The 17,758-nt window shown below is 44.8% G+C and overlaps 1 protein-coding gene across 1 annotated transcript in view; it reads left to right on the top strand.

The window, feature by feature from the left end:
- Nucleotides 1-1,861: 1,861 nt before the first annotated feature.
- Nucleotides 1,862-17,758, top strand: part of LOC144124838 (transmembrane 9 superfamily member 2-like) — a 58,184-nt gene continuing 42,287 nt past the window's right edge. Inside the window, exons 1-5 of the mRNA XM_077657742.1 lie at nt 1,862-2,157; nt 11,387-11,454; nt 12,246-12,339; nt 14,790-15,047; nt 15,634-15,779. Coding sequence (XP_077513868.1) covers nt 1,990-2,157; nt 11,387-11,454; nt 12,246-12,339; nt 14,790-15,047; nt 15,634-15,779 — 734 coding nt within the window. The 5' untranslated portion in view covers nt 1,862-1,989. The remainder of the gene's footprint in view (nt 2,158-11,386; nt 11,455-12,245; nt 12,340-14,789; nt 15,048-15,633; nt 15,780-17,758) is intronic.

Here is a 17,758-nt window from a genome sequence, read left to right on the forward strand (position 1 = left end):
ACCCTGGACTTGAGTTTACGCATGAGGCCCCGAAGGGTGGAACCCTGCAGTACCTCGACATCTCCATCTCAGAGGGGCAACATTTATGCTGGCAATTCAAATGTAGAAGTGAAAAGGGACTTTTATCGTTTGATTCGGCCCATTCGAAGCTCACAAAGCGCGGAATTGCGATGTCTTTTTTCACCCAGGCAGTGAAAAAAATCCGGTCATCACAAAGTTAGTGACAGCATCAACTTGTAACAGCATCAAGTTGACAGCATCAACAGATGCTTGTATCAGGGGCTGATAGTGTTCTAAAGACAGTAGTAAAAGGGAAACAAAAAAGGACAAAAAAGAGTGGGACAAAAATAAGAGGCCGGTTGTATTGCCTTATGTACATGCCGTCTCGCATAGGCTTAAGAAAGTTGCAGAAAGGCATAATGTGGCAGTTGTGTTCTCTGCGCCAAACAAACTGAGAAGTTTGTGTGCTAAAGTGAACAACCCACAGCCAAGGAATAGTGAGAGCACGTGTGGGGTCAAGCACGCGACCAAGTTTGTGACATGTAACTCCGGAGTCGTGTACAAGATACCGTTATGTGGCAGGGCATATGTCGGCCAGACGGGAAGATGCTTGAATGAACGGCTCCGGGAGCATCGCAGGTTATGCGGCTTGGCTCCCGCGTCGGGTAATCTGGCGGCGCATTGCTCCAAGTGCAAAAACTGCAAGCCATTGCTTTATAGCCCAACTGCCATCCTGCGATTCCAAGATAAAATGCAAAGGGAGCTATATCAAACATTTTGCATGACGTCTGAGAAGGAAGGCACTTGCGTAAGCGACCCGTCGGTAGCGCTGACGAAGGAAGTGAAAAAACTCCGTCCTTTACGCATGCCTGTCAGCAGAAGATTAGACAACTCATCTCCATGAAGCTTCTTGTTTCTGTGTCTTTTCATCTTAACAGTTCATATAAAACGAATTTCCCACGCAATAAAATCAGTTGATAGTTTGCGCCCTATCTGTATGTGTCGTTCTTGTCTGTGTATACCTTGAGTAGCGCAATAACAATGTCGAAGAAGCCTATAAAACTGTTATTAATTGTTGGCTCCCATCTGAAGTGGCATTTCGAAGTGGGCCACTGCCAAGCATGCACGAAACATGCAATGGTTATTTTTGCTTGCCCCTCTACGGGAGCCAACAGTTAATTTTCTTGCTCCAGTTGACTCCAAGTACACAATTGGAAACAATTCACATTCAATTTGTTTTAATCCTATACAATCAACTAGAACCAATTTGGAATGCCCAACTGCATGGTACCAAAACACAATTGCGCGTGAATGTCTCAATTGGACCCAATGTTATTTTTTTCGCCTGGGAAATTAGCTCAAATTAACTTACACCTGAAGCGCAGCTATCGGTTTGATTGTTGAGCAGAGGAACTCTGCGAAAGCGGGCAAGCTGAAAATATTGCATGAACGCTGGTATGAGACATAGCGCGTCTATTCGCACTTATTGTTGTGCGCATCGCATACGCCTAAGTCAGAACAAACGCTTCTATGAATAGAGCCTCGCTGCTCAGACATCTGCATAGGCTGCATCCGTATTTTACCCTATGTGGGACTTTGTCCCCGCTGCTCGGAATAAGTTCTCACGTTTTCCTTTATTGCCTATCACGTTTTTTAACAGCTTTCCGACACAACAGATTCCGCTAAGAGTGGCTAAACATGCTTCTCACATAACAGCTTTCCTTTCGAAGATCTTCTCAGCTCATTTTTTTTTTTTTTTCAAAAGCTACAGCTGGGATTTAAAACGTCATATGCCTTTAGATGCTTTCAGTTTCGGTTTCGCGCACGCGTGTTCTTTTCATGATGTCTGGCCACAATAACAGGAAGTTGTCACCAGCTTCCTGACAGACAGACACGCCGCCTATTTTTTTAGAACTGTGGAACGGCTGATGTAGGTTGGCTGCGCTTTTACGGCGCCTTGTCGTCGCGGTTTTCAACACCTGTGCCCCGATGTTTGGAGCCCCGTGTACGAGAAAGCGCCACGCCATGTCTCCCAAGACTTCGACGCTCGTCACAGTCCTGATTCCAGTCGTGCTTCACGTTGCGTCCGGTTTCTACCTGCCCGGCCTTGCCCCCGTCAACTACTGCAAGCCAGGCTCAACTACCAAGCAGTGCCAAGTAAGACGCGATCTCGACCACCTCCCCCTACCCGTCTGTGGACGCACGCCGAGGGCAGCCGACAAAGTTGTGTGATTCGAAGGCGAAGGCTTTCAATATCGACACGACTAGGCCAGTATTGTACACACACACACGAGCGGTTCCGGGCCGTCTCCGCAGCGCGCTGCCTGCCGCCGCCGCAGGTGTTCGGCGGGCTGCGTCACGGAGTGCTCCGTCCCGTCGTCGTGTACAGTACGCGAAACCACAGTGTTTTTGCTGGCGTTTCGTCCGCTACTTGGCCTTTCTTTTTTCTTTCGCAAGCGCCCACGACGTTGCCGCGCGCCACGTCGTGCGTCCTTAACGGTGATGCCTGAAATTACGCGGATCTGTATGCGCAGTCTTTATGCGTGTTGGCATCGTCTCGCCACCCACCGTGTAGCGGTACACCCAGGCAGCGCGACATCGGCATGGAAATGATAGCGGGAGTAGAGCTTGTTCGCGTGTCGTCGTCGCTGGCTTGCGATTTGCCTTCGCGCCAGGGTTGGGTGGTCGTGTAACGTTCTCACCGTTGCGCTGCGGATGCCTCAATGCCGAGCTCATTTTATAGTTCTGTATCTTTTGCAAGCGCTGCGATCAAAGATGCTTTGCGGAAAGGCCATGAGTCACTACGTCATCGTGGTGCGATAAGCGGGCGAGATAAGGAGCGACACAGATTGTAATTTCGAAAGGAAGAGGTGCCGTAGTGGAGGTCTCCGGAAAATAATTCGAGCACCTGGGGATGACCCGCCGCGGTGGCTCAGTGGTTAGGGCGCTCGACTACTGATCCGGAGTTCCCGGGTTCGAACTCGACCGCGGCGGCTGCGTTTTTATGGAGGAAAAACGCTAAGGCGCCCGTGTGCTGTGCGATGTCAGTGCACGTTAAAGATCCCCAGGTGGTCGAAATTATTCCGGAGCCCTCCACTACGGCACCTATTCTTCCTTTCTTCTTTCACTCCCTCCTTTATCCCTTCCCTTATGGCGCGGTTCAGGTGTCCAAAGATATATGAGACAGATACTGCGCCATTTCCTTTCCCCAAAAAACCAATTATTATTATTATTGTTACGCTGGTTGGCTTACTAGCTCGTGACGTCGTGGAGGCATCGATATGTTGGTGAAAAACAAACGAGCTGTGTGAGTTTGTGCTCCCTTACGCTGAATAACCCACCTGATGAAAGCTCCACTTGAGTGGTATTTTCAAGTCCACTGAGCTAGGTAGACTGTTAAAGTCCACGTGTCTGATGTTGCTTCACTTGTTGGAACTGCAGTGACAGATGAAACTTGATCCATTCTCTGCGTTCTTTCATGCGGCTTCACCGAGCAGCTGTGAACATTTGGCCCTCAAGGTTTCCTTTATTCTCCGGTTTCCATCCTTAACTTGCCCTTGTCACATGAGGTGTCCCTGCTGTGTTGATGTGTTCTGTAGGGCTGTAGTAGATGCTGGTTTTTTTTTTCCGTACTGAGTTTTACTCACAGGCCTCATGAGTAGAATTTCCAAATAGGTTTTAAACACTTGGTTTTGTTTGCTGCTGTGCTTCTGATTCTGATCATCCGAGTCAGGTGTTCCATGCATTGGTTGACCTTCTGCTGAGCATGGTGTCCAAGTACACATTGCAGTCCTTTGCATCATTGATCAGGCATTAGCACGTCAGGCTGCATAGAAGCATGTAACAGAGCAATGTAGTGCTAACATACCAAGCAACTTTCTAACTAATAAAGCCAGATTGCTCAATTTTTGGTGGTGAGTCTGTTTTTATAGGTTCATAGTTTTGCTTGACATTGAAGTAGCCTACCTAACTCATGCTGTACACAAAATGCATACTGTTAGAAAAGCATGTCATTGGCCACATAGGCGTTTAAAAAAAAAGGTCATTGTGGTCATCAGGATAAAAGTTCATGGCATAGAAGACTGATCCTGAATGGCATTAATGCGGTTTCTTTTAAATCAAATCTAATTTTATTGGATCCAGAATTGGTGCATGTAATCATGCAGGCAAACACACACTACCATAAGTTCATCACTGTGGTGTAAAGACTGAAAATAAGCATTTTGTTGCATGTTCCGGTGAAATAATACACTTGTACGCATTAACCTGCTGCAAAAGTTGCTCTTTCTATGAAGTATATCTGGAAATTTTTTATTTCCTTACATTTTACACAGTGTTATGGTACAGTGGCAGGTTTTTCTTTAAAAGCCGAAGTTCATAGCAGGGAGCAAGGGAGCATAGGTATGTGCTTTGAAAATGCACAGGTCAGCATCACATGATGTAAAGTAGCGGCTTTTGGTTTTAAATGTGATGGGGTTCCTTAAAGGGGTACAAACAGTTTCTGGATGTCCGTTTTTATCCTTGAAACAGGCCTGCGGGCCTAGTAATAATGAAAATGAGTTCAAAACACCAGTGCACCGCAATAATAATTACAAACAGCTTTGTGCCAGCAGGTTTGGTCAACACCAGCACTGAAGCACACCTTGATGTGCACATAGTCTATGTATTCCAGGTTGATCGACTGGACTAACATAATACTGATGATGTCGGCGTTGCTGGCAAGCACTGGTTGTTCCTGAGAACCACCACTGAGTTCAGTAACATCACAGTAATTGGTGCAAGTGCAGCTTGACGTTACTCGATATGGGTGGAAATGCTGAATGGCTCCTCGGGCAGCATTCAAAATCATATTAAACTTGTGTTCCACTAAATGCCTTCTACTGAAACTTGCTAGAAGGCATCTCTTTGCACCCATGGAACAAATTATATTGTTTGCTTGCATTTGAAATTTTGTGTCTGCAGCCCTGTAAGAACCTGTGAAGGTGATTAAAGAATGGAGGGGAAGAGGCTGGGACCATCGTGACGTGGCAAGTTGTGCTGCTGGTTGTTTATGATAGTGCTCATTTTCTTACCAGTACACCACAAATCACCCACAAAATTAAAACTACAAGCAGATGAAAATATTAAAAGAAATCACATTTTGCTTGCCCAATCAAGAAATAAGGCACTGCCACTCAGTACTGCACATTGCGCACAGAGTGCAAGCCTGGATGCCATGGTTGCCTTGCCGGGACAGCCCATGCCACAGCCACACTTTTGAAAGGGTTGTTGGTCCCACCCTCATTGCACGAACAGTAGTGGTGAGGCAGGTGTGGACACAGTGAGGTCTCCTGATATGATACGTACTTGTAATGCCTTAGGTGCTGATGGGGGCCCACTTGTTCTTTCCTTACTTCTTTTCCTTTTTTAATTTTTTGGTGGTGCTGTTGGTCAGCTCGCTTTTCTTTTTGCTCTAATCTTGGTATTCACATCAGGCACTGCAGTGCTGACCTCCTAGAGAATTTGAAGAGAAGTGGGAATTAGCATGCCTAACATTATTTGCATTTGTATGCATTGCACTGAATGCCTTTGTTTACTTCTGTGCTAAAAAGCTCTGAAACTCTAGAGGCATCCTTTTTTTTATTATTCGTTTGCCAAGCATAAAGGAACCAAGTGCAAACTGCACACCCAGCCAGTCACAGAGGCAATGCCTTGTTACATTTCTCACCTGATACTATCTGCCGGAGCAAGCATTTCTCTGCAATATTAAAATCTTAAGTTTCACGATTTCAGCTCTCTGACTGGGTATTGATGCATTGTCTCATGCCACGTTGGTAAAATATACATGCCTGATATGCATTGGAGAGTTGCTTTAAACAGCAAGAGTTTGATGGACCCCGTGAATGCCTTCAAGGACTTGAAATTATCCCGGAGGCTGATTTGAGAAGCATGAAGTCTTTGTTATGCAACATATTGGTGCAGGCCAAGAACTTTTGCTGAAGAGTAGTTTTACGTGTTATCTCTGAACAAGCATTTGATGTGTATGTGAAAAATGCTTCCTTGTAGCTCTGTAGAAATTGTGTACCTAAATGCACCTTTTAAATGATGAGGCTATTGATTTATGTGTAGTTTAATTGTGCTAATGACCATCTGAACAGCTATCAGTTTAAACCAGGAGCTATCAAAGTTTACAACTTCAAATTTTTTGTGTGAAGTACCGGATTTGTAATTTGTGTGCACTGCCATTGGCTTCTGACCAAATGAGTTACAGCTAGAGCTTAAAGCTCTTGCAATTTGTGGTTCTGCTCCTGCTGTCCTCCTTCAGCTTGTCATCTTTATATATAATGTTCTCTTACTGGATGTATGCTTTTTTATGCCATTTGCTTCCATAACGTGGACATATGTGTCAGTTGCAAGGTAGTGGTACCCTTGTAACATTTTCGTCTGGTCATCATCATCTGCTTTACTATGCCCACTGCAGGGCCTTTCCTATATCTCTCCAATTAACCCTGACCTGTGTCAGCTGTGGCCAGCCTATCCCTGCAAACTTCTTAATCTCATCTGCCCACCCAAGTTTTTGCTACCCCCCTGCTACGATTGCCTTCTCATGGAATCCAGTCCGCTACCCTTAACGACCATCGGTTGGTTATCTTGCCTTCATATTGCATGCCCTGCCAAGCCCATTTCTTCTTGTTTTTGATTAAGACTCACTTGTGACGACGCAACCATCTTTCGAGTGCTAAAACCGAAACTGCATGGAAGAATAAATTCAGTTGCACGTTAGGTACTGAGCCTAGGCAAATATCACATGGTGATTCATGATTACTAATGTCTTGCACATCTTTCGAACGTAAAAATGCACTACTAAAATTTTGGTGTGTCAGTTGATATGGAGACTTCCACCAAAGCATGCCCAGACGCAGTTTCGGTACATAACAACTTCTTATTTAAATGGTGGAAGGACATATACTTGAACAGCTTTTTATATACTATTTACTGTTCCAAATTTAGTAAAGTTGCAGTCATTATGCAAAAGCGCGCATGCCTATTTGTACCACTAACGTCTACTGTGGCAGTCTGGTACCCGATTCCTTTATGGAAAAAACTGCCAGGAGCATCCAGCTTGCTGTACATAATTTAAGAATTACGTAGTGCTATTGCACCCAGCCTCCCAAAAAGTTCCGATATGTTTGAATTTGAAAAGAAGCCATGTCGGAGGGTAACGTGTCACAATAAAAGACATAATAGAACCTCATTATATAGCAGGTGGTAGGGGTTCAACAAAATATATGTCATGTGGAGCTGGGGTTACCAGGACGAGGATATTATGAAATCGAGACAAAAAACACTAAAATCTGGACACTTTTTTTTTTAGGACAATGTGAGTGCATTAATGCCTTAAAATGCTTTTTTTTTTGCCTTCTGATGCTATTAGATGAAACAACATTGTGCTTTGGTGGTGTGCTTTGCACTGAAATGAGTCTCTTACTTTCTCGAGTTGAAACAAATAGTTGGGAGCATCTCTGGAGCTTTTTGCTTCGATTGTGTGTTTTCTCTTTTATATGCAGTTATAATCGCTCCACTTCTATGACGATGATAGACTGAAATCTGTGTGCTTGTTTTATGCTGAAACCATAAGCTCCATTTTAATTTCTATGTGAATGCACCCACTCCGGGTTTGGATTTTTGCCAGGTAACTAGCAGAGAGCCTGTCTTTCGCAGTGCCATTCAACTTGTCTGCAACAGAATCGAAAACCTCAAACTGCTTCTGTAAATGCAGTCTTGCAGTTTCCAGTTTTACAGTCTCGATTGGAATAAATCTACTTCTCGATACATACAACTTATTGGAAAGTATCTTGCTGATTGTAGCTACAGCTTTGCAGTGATCATTAATTTCTTCATAGAGTACAACCTTGGGATGGTTCCCTGAATAAAACTTCGCAGCTCTTGGGAGTGGGCCTCACCATGCCGCCCTCCCTTGGTTGAGGAGGCATGAGAAAGCTTGTAGTGCAAATTAAAAGCGAGTATCACTTGTCAGGTTTTGAGAGCACTCTTTTTCATTCAGGCACAGTCATATTCACCGAAGGGTGTATGTTGTGAATCTCCTGTTCCACATGGTGCTGAGCGTGAGCAATGCAAGTGGCGTGCTTTAGGTTATGAAACGTAGATTTGAGACTCTGGAAGACGGCTTTTATATATGAAGCTTTGGCAGTCATTGCGAGCATAAGTCTTTCATACCAAGCCCTAGTAAGCCAAAATTTGTGGCAAGTGTTCATGAAGTCATGTTGAATTGTCCTAGTGTTAGTTTTCACTGCAAAGCTGGCACTCAGGATTGCAGGCTGACAAAAGGACCTGCTCAGTGGTGACAGAAGTGCATTAACAACAAAACGGAGGCAGAAATCAGTTGTGTTTGGTTGGAAATCATTGACAGAGTCACGTGCATGTGCAAGAAAAGAAAATAACGGACACTTTGGGGAAAAGCTGGCCAGCTGGGAAAGTATGTAGTTTTCTGGGACACTCGGTGTAAATTGGGGACAACTCAGGACAATCCATTTAAGAAAATTAGGTGCAAATGGTTTGGTAGACTTCCGATGGTAGCTAGAACTATGATCGGAGCGCTTTTAAAAATCGGGACATGTCCTGAAAATATGAGCTCTTGTTATCATTTTCATTTTATTACCTTAAAGACCAACTAGGTGCATTATATAATGAGTGAGTGTAGACATTGATCATTTTGATGAAGTGTTATGACAATAAAATTAATTGGCAGTTCATTTGTTAGCTCAGCCACCTCAGAATCTTCACTAGCTGGCAGTCTTCCTCCAAAGCTGGAAGATCAGTGTGCTCATCAATGAATAGCATTTCATTGTGCTCAAGAGAATTCCTCAAGATTTATTAGATTGAAATTAAGCAGTAATTACTCATTAGCAGTTATTGTTCCCCTGAAGAATGGCAATTCATTGTTTGTGGCTCCCTTGAATTTGCTTTTGCTGTGGCACTGCTATGTAAGGCTAACACGTTTTCTTTCCAACTGGAAATGTTTTCCTCCATTGTGTTGCCTCCATTCTTCTTGTTCCACCGAACACCCACCTTCCTCGGCTTAGTGTAGCTATTCTCATGTTTGACCCTCGAAGCGAGCGTTGATGAACAGTTGTGCGGCAAATAGAGGAATGGTTGTTTACTGGTTGTTTGTGAGCTGTTTCCATCTCCTCTTTTTCTTTTTTCCCTTATCTCTCTGTTATTGTTCTTCCCATCTACCACCCCTCCTTCCTTGTACAGGCTTTCACCAGTAATTGTTCACTGAGACAGTTATAGCCCCAGTAAACGTTACTCCCCTTTCTAAGAAAACTGATACCCCGTTCAATCTTACCACTAAAATCTGACAACTGATGCCCCCCTGAATCTTACCACTGAAATCTGACTAGTAGTAAAAAGGAGGTGGTATCATCTCTCTTGTTCGAAATGAGTCACTGACGGTCTTTGCGGACGAATTGTCTGGGGCCATCAGGCGTTTTTGCGTAGGGAGTTTTCTGGGCTTTGGAAGGTGTCAAATATAATGTGATTTTTACAGGTTGGGCGATGATTCGGGTCTTTTAGCAAATGGGACATTGTGTCCCAAAAATTGGGTCGGCAATATTTCGGGTAGGGTGTTCTCTTGGAACTTTACGGTAAATGGCCAGCCACGATGAATGAGCTAGAGGCCATGCTTAAAATTGCTGCCATATGCCACTGCATGGTAGTATAGTCGGATACAACTCAAGAATGGGTTCGATGCCGGCTGCGGCGGTCAAATTTCGATGGAGACGAAATTCTAGAGGCCCGTGTACTGTGTGATGTCATTGCACGTTAAAGAACCCCAGGTGGTCGAAATTGCCGGAACCCTTCACTGCGGCGTCTCTCATAGCTTGTCTTTCTTTGGGACGTTAAACCCCAATAAACCAAACCATACAACTCGAGAACGAAGTGGCTTTTCCCCGTCAAACGCCCCCCTTTTAGTCAATGGAATCGGCTGATTCTTATGAGCCTGATAGTGTGACAAGGCAGGGAGCAGTCGATAAAAGGTAATAGTCTCCTTCTTCCATTGTCGGGGATAGTCCCTTCCCTCGATTGTCACACTGCTCCTTGCATTGTCACACTATCAGGCTCATAAGAATCAGCCGATGCCATTGGCTGTAAGGTGGTTCTTTGATAGGGAAAAGCCGCTTCGTTATTGAGTTGTATCAGACTGTAGCTCGCGCATAAAAATCTATTTTAGGCACAGCAGGCACTCAAGGAGTTCCTGTTTCTTTTATGTAATGGTACTGCCAAGGAATGAGACTTCGAATGGGGCTGTCAGGTTTGACTGTTCACTTTGTTGTGGTTTTTGCTTGAGAGAGCACAAAAGAATTATGCCTTCTTCAAGGGTTCCATTTACTGTACGTTTAGTTCCACAATATTCGGAGTCTCAATGGGATGCCTACTGTATCGTGATATGCCAATCCTGCATCGCCTGTTGTTTATTATCCTTGCTGTGGCAGTGGCTGTAATTGTGTTAAGCAGTTTGTAGCTAGTTGCTGAATGCAAAGTGTGCTAGAAGCAAATATATTATGTGAATAACAGCACTGTTCATATGATCTCTGCAAGAAGCATGGCAGGATGCACGATTTGTGGCATGGAGAGATTTTCCTGACAGCACCAGCACGTGTGCCTTAGCAGTTGTCTGCGCCACGGAGTCCACTTCCCTGTGCTGTGTTCACACTCAGTAACTAAAAAGCCTTTTCACGTATGCACGTAAAAGATGTGGCAGCAGACTTTTTCTTGAAAAGCCGTACTTCTTTACTGCAGACTATGTTTGCTGCTTTTCTTGTGTCAGAAATCATCTCTGTTGCCCTGTGCCGTCATGAGGGCTAGTTCACTTCAGTTTGGGAAGTGTCGAGCTTTGGGTCTCATTTGCTTGGAGGCATTCTGAACTTTTGGCACTGAGAGAGGAGGTAGCGGGTGACGCATTCACACAAAGCATCAGCGCTTATGAGGCATGCCACATTTGCAGATGAAGAGCTGCAGACTGCATGCCTTTCCTTTGTGCGACGTCTATGTGAGGCAGCATGTGTATTTCATTTGGGAGACAGGATGAAATACGGTACGCTTGCTGACTATCCATTTGTTACAGCGTGGCTTACAGGCTTGCAGCATGTGTGCCAGCACACAAGAAATCCTCTCGCTGCCTTTTTTAGTGTTAGGTTTTACTGTTTATAGATAGAAGTGGCATATGTGGCTTGTGCTTAAGGCCCCTGCATTGGGAGAAAAGCTGTGCCCTCTCTTTCTAGGCAACTGGAACTAGCAGCCATGTTGTTGCATTGCTTAATGTCGAGCACTTTTCAGGCTGCCTTTTTCTTTTTCCTTATTTTGTTCTCTTCTTTTGTTCCAGACAAAGATCGACCTTTTTGTCAACAGGCTAGACTCTGACGAGTCGGTCATTCCATATGAGTACAACCAGTGAGTATATTTTGTTTATTTTAAGAATGATGCTGTTGGTGTCTGTGCACATTTAAATTTTAAGGTGCCCAAGTGGATGGCGCACTCTGAAAAAAATATACACAGGCTCCCATGGGACATTTAAGTACATATAGTGTGCCCATTACAGTCCAAAAAAAGGTACTGTGGCTTGTGTTTATGCTGTGATTGTTTTGCTTATGCTCTCTATAAATTATATTTATTAGAAGTGTGGCTTGGAATGTTGGTAAGGTGCTCTGATGCTGGTGCCTCTTTACTGCGTGAGCAGTGCGAGTGCCATTGGGCAAAAAGTCTGGCATGCGTGTTTATGTGGCCGCCGAGTGAACCCTCCGGCACGCCTGCAGCGAGCCAAGTGCAAGAACCGCACTCTGATAGGAGGTGAGGTGGAAAATGTGCATTGGTGGCAGTTCACTTGGGGGCACAGCGACACCTCCAATTGAGGGCCGAGTGCAGAGAAAGAGAAAGCGGCACCGAAAGTGAGCGCATGTCAGCAGATCACTTCAGTGAGGGCACGTCATTGGCTGGTCCAACACAGTGTGCAAGTGAGGAAAAGTGTGTATAATGCAACAGATGTAAAATCATCATGTCGAGCAAGCTGTAAATGACAGCCAAAGTGAATCAAATTTAATTGGCACAACTTTCAGGCAATTGGGACTTAGGAAAAAGGAAAATCATCAAATGGAAAAGCATCATCCTAAAAGTGCATTCTGCTTATGCAGTTCAGCGCATCTGGCCATCTGAGTGTATGTCAATTTTTTTGTTTGTGTGTGCAGCTTCGACTTCTGCACGACCAATGTGACGACGTCTCCAGCCGAGAACCTGGGGCAGGTGGTATTTGGCGAGAGGATCCGCCTGTCACCGTACCTGGTACGTCACTTGCGTTCTTCGCTTATCTGCTTCTTCCCTGTCGTGATTGCATTCACATATAGTACCACTGCTTTCCTCAAAAGATTTCTTATTAATGCAGAATTAGCCCACAGATGTGGTGACCCTTGGTAGTATTGATTCGCTGTGGTGTCTTGAGCTGTTATTCCTTTTGTTATTTTTGTTTGTTTTTTAATTTATAGTTACCATACTTGCCAAAAGTAACCAGGCTGCATGGTTTGCATCTCAATGGTGTAGTGGAGCTCTTATGCCAGAACTTGCGCCCTTAGCCTTGAGAGCTTTGGGTCTGACTGAAGTGGTGGCCTTGTTCCATTAACCAGTATGAGGCCAGGATGGGGGAAACATCGGCTGATTTATTGGCAGTAGTGCAAGGGTTCGATGCACTGCCTTGAGCCAGCTGGAGCAGACTCGCGCGAGACTGTAGCGTGAGGAGGAGGCCCAACCAGGATGCTGCTCAGTGTCGTCTTCATCGGCGGCCACTGACATCATTGCCGTGAGAGACCAGTGCTGCTGCTACAGCCTTGTGATAGAGCATCTGCCTCACATTCGGGAGGCACTGGGTTTGATCCCCAGTGCCGCCGGGTACCCACCAGTTTTCTAATGGTGCTCCCCAACCTGGTGCTCGGCTCTTCTGTGGTAAAATGCTTGGAAAATGGTTTTTGGTCACCTCACCTTCTCTTGACGGAAAATCTGTGGAAGGCGATCCACATTTATTGTAGGAGGCCCGGTAGCCGTGGCTTGTGAGCCGGCAAAGTGGGCTGTCGATGCTACTGGCCAGGCCGGTTGGTGGGGTGGTTTTCTTCGCGAGCGAGGTCACGTTCCAAGCTTCATCTTCATCATCAGCACCGCTGGCAATACCAGCGCCACTACAAATCTTATCCATGAGGGACCGAAATTCACCTTGTGCGGGAAGGACGGGGCTCATTGGGGCCCTTTTTTTGTCAACTCAAGGTTGGTTTAAAGACCCATTTTTCAAGCATTTCACCCCAGGTAAGCCAAGCACAAGGCTAGCGGAAAGCTTGTACCCACTGTATCGCCGGTGGGTACCCGGCAGCATTGCGGATCGAACCCCACACCTCCTGCTTGCGAGCTGTATGCTCATACCACTAGGCCACCACTCATTCTCTGCAAAATAAGGAGAACCCTTGACCTTACTTTTTTTTTAAAGACCTTATGATCTTTAGGGAAGCTATACAGGGACTGCCGTACGGGTGAGAAGCAAACCATACAGCCTGGTTACTGCTGGCAAAGACGTACTGCAGTCATATGCGATTCTATGAGGTGAAAGAAGCTCAATTTGACATTGCAGAGTAATTGTAAAAGATAATGCCATTCAGATTAAAGCAAGGGAATGGATTAATGAATGAAAGCCTTAGTGTTATCTAAAATTGAATCAAATTTCAAGTTGGCCTAAAAACTTCACCACTAGCCAGTTTATTGCAGTTAAATATAGTTTTTTGAAATGTAATTGAAGCATTCCTTGCATTTTAAAGTTGACTTTTTGTTAGCTTTTGGTTTTGTCTTGTAGTGTGCATTGCAAAATTCTTGGTTATTTGAGAACTGTATGCTTTGTGAACATTTTCATCATTCTGGCATTTCACCACGTGGTATTTGTGTCAACTGTCGTGAAGGAAACAGTTGTGACTATCTGTATGGCAGGAGTACAAGAACTTGTGAGTAGCATGCAGCGGAAACTAGAAAGCACAGCCTTTCCACTGGGCCTTGTTTGGATGAGGCAGAATTATTCTGGTTGGTGGACAGGTGGATGGTGGACATGTGGACGGACGGGCATATGATATGAAATTTCGACTCGTACGGAAAAATCTAACTTTTTTTCCCCTGCATAATGAAGCCTCCCCCAAATTAATATGGACTTAAGTGGGTTCATTATGCGAGCAAATACGGCATATTTTAAAATCTGGCTTGTTTGGTGCCAGATTCCATGGCACTTTTTCCCATTCATATGCAAATTATGCTAATTGCACCAGGAATACTGACGTATTGCAAGTTTTAATGTTCATGTCAACTCCTACAATTTAGTAGAGGGTAGTAGAAGTTGGGGGTTAATAGTATAGTGTCATGTTTCTGTCATAATGCACTGAAAATTGTTGCTGGGTATGTTATGGATAACATTAAGGTCTGAGTGCAAGTTTAAAGCATGTAGGTTAAAATGTATGTTAATACTGTGTAAAATGTTAGTCCTGTGTTAGTGTTCCTCAGTGCCTCGTAATGCACTTTCAGCTGTGGTGGAGTTCAGCCAGATACTAAAAATACACAGCCTTTCATGGTGGTTAAACATTTAAGGGCTAGCCATCCTTTCTTTATTTCATTTCCCCTCCAGGACTTGTGTCAGAGCGTATGGAACTGAGGGATGCGTTTATCAAGAGTTGGAGTGGCTTGTGATTTGGGAAGTGTGTTCCCCTGGTATGCAGATTGACTTCATGGTGAACAAGTCCTGTGCCAAGCTGTGCACGCGTCGCTATGGGCCAGACATCCCAGGTTCTGCAGCGCGCCTCGAGCAGCTCAAGAAGGGCATGATGAAGCAGTACCGACACCACTGGATTGTGGACAACATGCCGGTCACTTGGTGCTACCTGATCGACACAGACAAGCAGTACTGCTCCATGGGCTTCCCCATGGGATGCTTCACTTACCGCAACAGCCAGCCGCGGGGTCTCTGCAGCGTTACGGTGAGTCCGGCTGCTTCCCTTGCTTTGTGAAGCACTGGGAACTTATTGTATGGGTTGAAGTCTTTCAGTGGCATATACCGTACAATCACGTGTAAGGGCTGCACCCATGTATAATTGAGGAAAAAATACGGTTTTATGTTTTTTTTTAAATGCGTGTATGGTCCACACATTCAAAATTCACACCTGAATTAAAAAAGTGTGGCCCTTACATGAGTTTATATAGTATACTGCTGCTTGCTTGCACATGAGAGGCTTTTAACTGGGCAGATCTGATCTATGATTTTTACTTCTAATGGAATAAAAAGGGAATAACTATTCAATTTTGTGTTGGATTTTTTTTTTATTGAAGCATCTGTGATTGCCAGAATGGGAGAATGAGTGTTGTAGGTCAACTACAACAGTAAGGGATAATTTGGCCCTCATCATAAGCTGTGTATAACTTGTTCAAGCAAGACCCTAAAGGTTCATAGTCTCAGTCAAGGATATTCATTTGGAAAGGCAGTTATTATCTGTTGTATGGCATTGAATGTTTTTGTGTTTTTTAGAGCACTTGTTTTGTCTTTGTTTCATTCCATGTGTGGTGCAGTCTGAATTCTCCAAGCCAGAAACATTCTACCTATTCAATCACGTGGACCTGACCATCTCATACCACAAGAGCGAGCGAGAGTCCTGGGGCAGTTCCTTCATCGAGGAAGGTGGCCGCATCATCTCTGTCAAGGTGCAGCCCCGAAGGTCAGTTGCATGCATTGTCAGTACGCTGCAACCACCAGGGCTTTTACTGTAGACAACAGTCACATTCATTGATAACCTGAAATTTGTATTACAAGACATCCAGCATGATGCTTTGCTGCATTGAAGGGCATTTGTATATGGCGATTTGTTTTTGCCACATGTTATATCAGGAGCGTTGCACCTATTACGTTGCATTTTGCAGTTCTCTCTCCTTGCATTTTCTTTCACTGACAGCAGTGTTCTTGTAAGACCTAACTCATTCAGGTGCAGCTATGAACTAATGTTCCATGGTGTCTTAAGTGTTGCTTGCAAGCGGCGACAGGTTTGTAAGGAAAACATCATGAGAAGCGGGTTTTCATGTTTAGATATCACCACTCTTTTATCTTGTCTTGAGGACAGCATTCTATTTTCCCAATGTGTTTTTCCTGTGCCTGCATGTTTTATCATTTCGAAACCATTCTCATGGTTTAAGCAGTGGAAACGCATCTTGCAGATAAGCAGGGTTGCTCATCCTTGCCTCCCTGAGAGTCGGTATGGGCGTGAACACTTTCAGGGGGTTAGCTGAGTCATACGTGGTACAGTGCTTGTGAACATGGCCATGGCATATCTACTGTCATTAATGTACCGCTGTTTCAGATCGTGCATCTGTATTATCCAACTCTCTTGTGTGTTGAGCTTATATGGTAAAACCACCTTATTTAGGCCCCCGTTAATTCGGATTGTTTGAGTCACGCCAAATGCCCATCTATGGTGTTGGAAGCTCGCTTATTCGCACACCTTGGTTCTTGCATTGGCGAAGGGGAGTTATGTAGAGGTTGACCTGCTTGACAAGAGATTGTCCATTCATTCGCAGGCCTGAACAGCATATTACATTGTTTCCCGCGCGCCCTCCGACAATTTCCGTGCTTCTCCAGCGGGCGTGTGTACGATTGGCTAATCCCCGTCTATAGGGCTAGAGAGAGTCTAGACCGCATAGTTTCGTTTTCGGAGCTTTACCACCAGCCCACGACGATTGCGGCTATCGGCCGCTCATATCAGCCAGCCAGCTGGGACTCAAACTGCACACCGTTTAGAATGATGATTGCCTTGTCACTATTTTTTTTTTTTTTTTTTAAGGTGTCTTGCCACTCTGGCACCATTGCATGCTTCCCTCGCTTCCGTCCACTTGGTACTTCTATTATTCCAGCACACTGAAACTCAGTGCTCGTCATGTGCTGTTTGCTGTTAGTGCAGTGAAGCCACCTGAAATGCGACGCCGCATGCAAAGAAGCTCCGGCGTTGCTGCATCGTACACTGAAAGAAACCGCAGATGTTCTTACCGTTATGGAGCTGTCATGCTTCTGACATTCCCGATTAGTGTGCACAAATTAAAACATTTTATGGAACTGTGAAAAACCGTCATTGTTGCGCAGTTTTTATCTTAAAAGGAGGTGATCATTGCCCCAAGTTTTCATCATATAAACTTTACTTTCATGCAAATGGTTTTTGGCAGTTTTTAGAGGCCATTCGATGATTCGACATTCGGATAATTCGGTAGCTTTTTCCACTCCCTTGAAGTTTGAACTAATGTGGTTTTACTGTATAGTGAAGGCGGCTAGTTCATTGTTGACATTTGCGACACCGTTTAGTGCGTCTTGAATGATCCACGAGACGGACGGCTTTTGGACTTTATTGCAGAGTTTGCTTCGTTTTCATTCAGTTTGCTCCTCGGTTCGTGCAGATTGCCCCATCTGGGAATTTAATGCCCACAAAGCAGTTTTGCACCTTAGTTAGCTTAGCCGCTATGGCATGGCGCTGTTGCACTGCAAGTTTGCAGGTTTGGTCCCTGACGTTGGCAGCCGTTGTTTATGTAGAGGGAAACCCTTAGACAGCTCGACCAATGTAGTGCTCTGTTACAGTGCATGCACGAAAGTCCACCAACTGGTCAAGTTCCCTGGTGTTGTCAACTACGGTGTGCGTCATATGCCTAGTGCAGTTTG

This window comes from Amblyomma americanum, chromosome 3 (assembly GCF_052857255.1).
Source record: "Amblyomma americanum isolate KBUSLIRL-KWMA chromosome 3, ASM5285725v1, whole genome shotgun sequence".
In the NCBI taxonomy this organism is placed as follows: Eukaryota; Metazoa; Arthropoda; class Arachnida; order Ixodida; family Ixodidae; genus Amblyomma; species Amblyomma americanum.